Below are 7,500 nucleotides of genomic sequence, written 5' to 3' on the forward strand. Positions count from 1 at the left end.
TCAGTGCTTTATAAACCAGCAGCAGTATTTAGAAATCTATTCTTTGACACACAGGAAGCCAGTGTAAAGACTTCAGAGCAGGAGTGATGTGATCCACTTTCTTAGAGTTAGTGAGGACTCGAGCAGCGGCGTTCTGAATCAGCTGCAGCTTCCTAATAGATGTTTTAGTGAGACCTGTGAAGACACCATTGCAGTAGTCCAGTCTACTGAAGATAAAGGCATGGACACGTGTCTCCAGATCCTGCTGTGACATTAGTCTTTTAATCCTAGATATGTTCTTTAGGTGATAGCAGGCTGATTTAGTAACTGTTTTAATGTGACTGTTGAAGCTCAGGTCAGAGTCCATGACTACACCTAGATTTCTGGCTCTATCTGTTGGTTTGAACATTGCAGACTGAAGCTCAGCGCTAACTTTTAAACGTTCTGACTTGGCTCCAAAAACCATTACCTCAGTTTTATCTTTGTTTAATTGGAGAAAGTTCTGACACATCCAGTCATTGATTTGTTCAATGCACTTACTCAGTGTTTGAATTGGAGCATAGTCTCCTGGTGAAATTGTTACGTAAATGTGTGTGTCATCCGCATAGCTATGGTAACTTATTTTGTTGTTTTTCATTATCTGAGCCAGTGGTAGCATGTAGACGTTAAAGAGAAGAGGCCCCAAGATGGAGCCTTGAGGAACCCCACATGTCATATTTGTCAACTCAGATGTGTATTTACCGATAGAAACAAAGTTGTTTCTGTCCTTTAAGTAGGATTCAAACCAATTTAGAACTGTTTCCGAAAGTCCCACCCAGTTCTCCAGTCGGTCTAGTAATATGCTGTGGTCAACTGTGTCAAACGCAGCACTGAGATCTAATAATACTAACACTGAAGTTCTGCCACTGTCTGTGTTTAAGTGGATGTAATTGAAGACCTTGACAAGAGCAGTCTCAGTGCTGTGGTTTGGGCGAAAGCCTGACTGGAACACATCGAAACAACTATTTAAATGCAAGAAATTACTCAACTGTTGAAAAACAACTTTTTCAATGATTTTACCTAGAAATGGAAGGTTTGATATGGGCCTGTAATTGTTCATTACTGAAGCGTCTAGATTATTCTTTTTTAAGAGCGGTTTAATGACTGCAGTTTTCAGGGCCTGTGGAAAAATACCTGAGTGAAGAGATTTGTTTACTATATGAAGTAGATCTGAGGCCATGCAACGAAAAACATCTTTGAAAAATCCTGTTGGAATAATATCAAGGCAGCAGGAGGAGGACTTCAGAAGTTGTATAATGTCCTCTTGGTTTTTATCATTAATCTGATGGAATTGTGTCATGATGTCTGAATTGATGTTAAGTGGACACAGAGACAACACATTTGCTGTTCCTGATGCAGAGGCACTGACTGCTTGTCTGATTTTCTGAATTTTGTCAGTGAAAAAGGCAAAGTCATTGCACGCCCTGGTGGATAGTAGTAGTAGTAGTAGTAGTAGTAGTAGCTGTAGTAGCTGTAGTAGTAGTAGTAGTAGTAGTAGTAGTAGTAGTAGTAGTAGTAGTAGTAGCTGTAGTAATAGCTGCTAGTAGTCGTAGAGTAGTGTGTATAGGAGCTGTAGAAGTAGCTAGTTGCTCCAGTAGTCCAGCAGTAGCCAGTCCCCCCCATAGTAGTAGTAGCAGCAGCTGTAGTAGTAGCAGTAGTAGTAGTAGTAGTAGTAGTAGTAGTAGTAGTAGTAGTAGTAGTAGCAGTAGTAGTAGTAGTAGCAGCAGCTGTAGTAGTAGCAGTAGCAGTAGCAGTAGTAGCAGTAGTAGTAGTAGTAGTAGTAGTAGCAGTAGTAGAAGCAGCAGCTGTAGTAGTAGCAGTAGCAGTAGTAGTAGTAGTAGTAGTAGTAGTAGTAGTAGTAGTAGTAGCAGTAGTAGTAGCAGAGCAGCTGTAGTAGTAGCAGTAGCAGTAGTAGTAGTAGAGTAGTAGTAGCAGTAGCAGTAGTAGTAGTAGTAGTAGTAGTAGCAGCAGTAGTAGTAGTAGTAGCAGTAGCAGCAGTAGCAGCAGTAGTAGCAGTAGTAGTAGTAGCAGTAGTAGTAGTAGTAGTAGTAGTATAGTAGTAGTAGTAGTAGTAGCAGCAGCAGCAGCAGTAGTAGCAGTAGTAGTAGTAGTAGTAGCAGTAGTAGTAGTAGTAGTAGCAGTAGTAGTAGTAGCAGCAGTAGTAGTAGTAGTAGTAGTAGTAGTAGTAGTAGTAGTAGTAGTAGCAGCAGTAGTAGTAGTAACAGTAGTAGTAGTAGTAGTAGTAGCAGTAGTAGTAGTAGTAGTAGCAGCTGTAGTAGCAGTAGTAGCAGTAGTAGTAGCAGTAGTAGTACAGAACAGATAATGAGTGTTTCCTGACCTCCAGCACGGGGTTGGACTGCAGCAGCCGGTCCTTGACGGTCTGCACCTGGTCGCTGACCGGACAGGTGACAGCGTAATACTGCAGGATCTTTTTGGATGCCTCGGTCTTCCCGGCCCCGCTCTCTCCGGAGATCAGGATGCACTGGTCCTTCCTCTCCGTCCTCATGGAGCGGTACGCGTTATCCCCCACCGCATAACTGCAAACAGAAGAGACAGAGGGTTGGCGTTATTATATTTAATTAAACGTCTACGTTGAAATTCATTCAAATCCAATGCTTCCAAAGAATAAGTAGAACACACAAAACCTTCATGTCTTTCCATTTTTAAGATAGGATAAGATAGGACCTTATTTATCCCGAAGGAAATTGTTGTGCCAGATTTACAAAAATACAATAAACACAGCAGCATAATAATAAAACTGTACACTAACAGAGACCTTAAAGGCCATTAAACCCATAAATGTTTAATAATTCAATGTTTTTAAGGATCATTAGAGCCCTGACAAATCACTGCGGAAGAACAACAACATGTTTTGGAAAACTTGAGTGTCAGTGTGAAGGTATCATAAGATAGCTTCTCAAATTTTGTGTGTGTGTGTGTGTGTGTGTGTGTGTGTGTGTGTGTGTGTGTGTGTGTGTGTGTGTGTGTGTGTGTGTGTGTGTGTGTGTGTGTGTGTGTGTGTGTGTTCAGAGTGTTTCAGGAACAGATCATCTCTCAGACACGTCACTGCTATCAGTTCCTCTCTGTTGTTTCAGCCTGTTCTCGACTCGTTTCTGACACCAGACTAATTCCTGGAGCATCAGCTCTGATGGTTCTCTGTTATGGGGAATCCCTCTGAAGGGAGGAAACTCTCGCCTGGCAACGTCTCCCTCCTCCTCTATGTGCCGGAGATCATATCTCTTTCCACTCGGAGGGAGAGAAAACATGTGGCTCTATGTTTACTAGTGTTGGGAATCACCAGGCTCCCCACGATACAATACTATCGCGATACTTAAGCCACAATACGATAGTATTGCGATTCTACGATATGCTAAGTATTGCGATACGGTATATTGCGATATTACAAATCACATGACTGATATCCATGTCCGTCTTCCCTTCCTGGCTAAAACATGTATTTGCAATATGAATAGTTTATGTAAATAACCCAATGTGTGTTCTTTGAACCTGAAAAGGAGATGGCATTGTTTTTGTTACTTTCATTGCAATTGTATTCATGTCTTAACGTAACTTCCTGTTCTGTTATTCTACAGTATTGTTGTTTTATAGTTATTTGTTAATGTAACCCAATTTGTGTTCTTTGAAATTGAAAAGGATATCGCATTGTGTTTGTTACTTTCGTTGCAGTTGTATATGTCTTAAGTGTAATTTGGCTTGGCTTCCTATTTTGTATGGACATGCTTTTATTTTGAAGGAGAGTTAGCGCTGTTGACAGGAAGTTGTTGTTGCTATGGAAACAACGTGACGGAGATTAACGGAGAAAAAGTAATATCTACATATAAAGACGGAGAAAGTAAACGATAACGTTTATGGTTAAGTGTTAGCACCCCCCGAAGAGGCACAAGCTCTTACGTTGATATTGGAGATTTCAATTAATTCAATTTAAAAAAAAAAAAAAAAAATGAATATCCAAATAACGAAAATTGAAATCCGAATAGTACTCCAACGAACGAATATTCGGGTAAAGCCCTAATAAATACACATAAATGTAACGTGTTTCTTTGTCGTAATGAGTTCAACGTTTATGTGAAGAATTTTGAATCTGAATGAGGGAATTGTCTTGTTTTCATTTCATTATTATTATTTTGTTTGTATTATTGTATTACACGTTCGAAAATAAATCAAATCAAATATTGGGTTTTCAACAATATTGGGCTGCTAAGGTTCAACATGGACTCCAGGATACTCTGAAATGTCTACAGGTCATAGAGAGCATCCTGACCTTCTACAGGTGCTCCATAGAGAGGATCCTGACCAGAATATAAAACAAAATAAAACTCCTCTGGTTGGCATAGGGAGAAAGAGCTATTGAGAAAGGATGACGTCACTTCTTGAGTCCACATAATGCTCCTGATTGTTTTGCAGAGTTTAAGGGAATTCCATCATCATTCCTGTGGAAAATGTTCCGCACAAATTCTTGTGACCCGACGTCCTGCAGACAGTCTGACTGACAGGGAGAGCGTTACGTAGCGTGTTGACTGAGCAAATATTACTGCAGGTAAACACTGTGACAACATGCAGGAAGCAGGTGCAGCAAATGTGAGGTCACCCTCAAGGGAAAAACGCTTCACAAAGCATCAAGAGGTGAAAACAACATGCTGTTTACTATGGATAGAGGTGGGCTGATGAGAAAATCAACTTTATAAAGAGACTATGAATTAAAAAACGGTGTCTAAAGTGTCCCAATGAGACGACTAAACGTCATTAAGCCCAACATTAGCCACCTTTAGCTTAGCGGTGGTGACGTGAAGTCATGTGACCGTGCTGTAGTTCCTTTATAGCCCAACATTAGCCACCTTTAGCTTAGCGGTGGTTATGTGAAGTCATGTGACCGTGCTGTAGTTTCTTTATAGCCCAACATTAGCCACCTTTAGCTTAGCGGTGGTGACATGAAGTCATGTGACCGTGCTGTAGTTCCTTTATAGCCCAACATTAGCCACCTTTAGCTTAGCGGTGGTGACGTGAAGTCATGTGACCGTGCTGTAGTCCCTTTATAGCCCAACATTAGCCTCCTTTAGCTTAGCGGTGGTGACGTGAAGTCATGTGACCGTGCTGTAGTTCCTTTATAGCCCAACATTAGCCACCTTTAGCTTAGCGGTGGTGACGTGAAGTCATGTGACCGTGCTGTAGTTCCTTTATAGCCCAACATTAGCCGCCTTTAGCTTAGCGGTGGTGACGTGAAGTCATGTGACCGTGCTGTAGTTCCTTTATAGCCCAACATTAGCCACCTTTAGCTTAGCGGTGGTGACGTGAAGTCATGTGACCGTGCTGTAGTTCCTTTATAGCCCAACATTAACCACCTTTAGCTTAGCGGTGGTGACGTGAAGTCATGTGACCGTGCTGTAGTTCCTTTATAGCCCAACATTAGCCGCCTTTAGCTTAGCGGTGGTGACGTGAAGTCATGTGACCGTGCTATAGTTCCTTTATAGCCCATCATTAGTCACCTTTAGCTTAGCGGTGGTGACGTGAAGTCATGTGACCGTGCTGTAGTTCCTTTATAGCCCAACATTAGCCGCCTTTAGCTTAGCGGTGGTGACGTGAAGTCATGTGACCGTGCTGTAGTTCCTTTATAGCCCATCATTAGCCACCTTTAACTTAGCGGTGGTGACGTGAAGTCATGTGACCGTGCTGTAGTTCCTTTATAGCCCAACATTAGCCGCCTTTAGCTTAGCGGTGGTGACGTGAAGTCATGTGACCGTGCTGTAGTTCCTTTATAGCCCAACATTAGCCTCCTTTAGCTTAGCGGTGGTGACGTGAAGTCATGTGACCGTGCTGTAGTTCCTTTATAGCCCAACATTAGCCACCTTTAGCTTAGCGGTGGTGACGTGAAGTCATGTGACCGTGCTGTAGTTCCTTTATAGCCCAACATTAGCCGCCTTTAGCTTAGCGGTGGTGACGTGAAGTCATGTGACCGTGCTGTAGTTCCTTTATAGCCCAACATTAGCCGCCTTTAGCTTAGCGGTGGTGACGTGAAGTCATGTGACCGTGCTGTAGTTCCTTTATAGCCCAACATTAGCCACCTTTAGCTTAGCGGTGGTGACGTGAAGTCATGTGACCGTGCTGTAGTTCCTTTATAGCCCAACATTAGCCGCCTTTAGCTTAGCGGTGGTGACGTGAAGTCATGTGACCGTGCTGTAGTTCCTTTATAGCCCAACATTAGCCACCTTTAGCTTAGCGGTGGTGACGTGAAGTCATGTGACCGTGCTGTAGTTCCTTTATAGCCCAACATTAACCACCTTTAGCTTAGCGGTGGTGACGTGAAGTCATGTGACCGTGCTGTAGTTCCTTTATAGCCCAACATTAGCCGCCTTTAGCTTAGCGGTGGTGACGTGAAGTCATGTGACCGTGCTATAGTTCCTTTATAGCCCATCATTAGTCACCTTTAGCTTAGCGGTGGTGACGTGAAGTCATGTGACCGTGCTGTAGTTCCTTTATAGCCGAACATTAGCCGACTTTAGCTTACCGGTGGTGACGTGAAGTCATGTGACCGTGCTGTAGTTCCTTTATAGCCCAACATTAGCCGACTTTAGCTTATCGGTGGTGACGTGAAGTCATGTGACCGTGCTGTAGTTCCTTTATAGCCCAACATTAGCCACCTTTAGCTTAGCGGTGGTGACGTGAAGTCATGTGACCGTGCTGTAGTTCCTTTATAGCCCAACATTAGCCACCTTTAGCTTAGCGGTGGTGACGTGAAGTCATGTGACCGTGCTGTAGTTCCTTTATAGCCCAACATTAGCCGCCTTTAGCTTAGCGGTGGTGACGTGAAGTCATGTGACCGTGCTGTAGTTCCTTTATAGCCCAACATTAGCCACCTTTAGCTTAGCGGCGGTGACGTGAAGTCATGTGACCGTGCTGTAGTTCCTTTATAGCCCAACATTAGCCACCTTTAGCTTAGCGGCGGTGACGTGAAGTCATGTGACCGTGCTGTAGTTCCTTTATAGGAGGCTTTTTACTTCAGAAATCATAAAGTGGTTAATATGTGGCTGAAGAAAACGTGTAAATATCATAAATATTTGTTTGACACAGAGATTATTTTTGTGCTAAATCCAATGGGGAAATACCATTTTTCTTTTATGGGGGGAACCAGGGAGATGCTGCCTTCAGGGTCCATTCCAGAAATACGTCATCCCTACTCTAAAGTGTGTGTGCAGAGGTGTGTACTCACATGTGTGGAGACACCTCGTAGAAGTTGACTCCGCGGTATCGCTCCATGTGGTTCTTGGTGTAGATCTCCAGGTCTTTGTAAGGATTAACGGACACCAGCACCGACCCGATGTACGTCTGGAGGAGAGAGAACATGCATCACATGATACATTAAAATCAGAATACTTCATATATCACACAGGGAAAATAGGGCTTTGTGACAGTAGCTCCATTTTAGAATGAAATAAACAGAGGTGGGAAGTAGTAGAGTACAAATAC

General features: G+C 42.9%; 1 protein-coding gene across 1 annotated transcript in view; it reads right to left on the minus strand.

The window, feature by feature from the left end:
- Positions 1–932: 932 nt before the first annotated feature.
- The window catches only part of LOC117444303 (unconventional myosin-Ic-like), an 18,860-nt gene continuing 12,292 nt past the window's right edge, over positions 933–7,500 (minus strand). The window contains exons 3-6 of the mRNA XM_071202724.1: positions 7,244–7,359; positions 2,331–2,555; positions 1,440–1,558; positions 933–961 (exon numbers count right to left, since the gene is read on the minus strand). Coding sequence (XP_071058825.1) covers positions 933–961; positions 1,440–1,558; positions 2,331–2,555; positions 7,244–7,359 — 489 coding nt within the window. The remainder of the gene's footprint in view (positions 962–1,439; positions 1,559–2,330; positions 2,556–7,243; positions 7,360–7,500) is intronic.

The sequence above is a fragment of the Pseudochaenichthys georgianus genome, unplaced genomic scaffold, assembly GCF_902827115.2.
Source record: "Pseudochaenichthys georgianus unplaced genomic scaffold, fPseGeo1.2 scaffold_790_arrow_ctg1, whole genome shotgun sequence".
In the NCBI taxonomy this organism is placed as follows: domain Eukaryota; kingdom Metazoa; phylum Chordata; class Actinopteri; order Perciformes; family Channichthyidae; genus Pseudochaenichthys; species Pseudochaenichthys georgianus.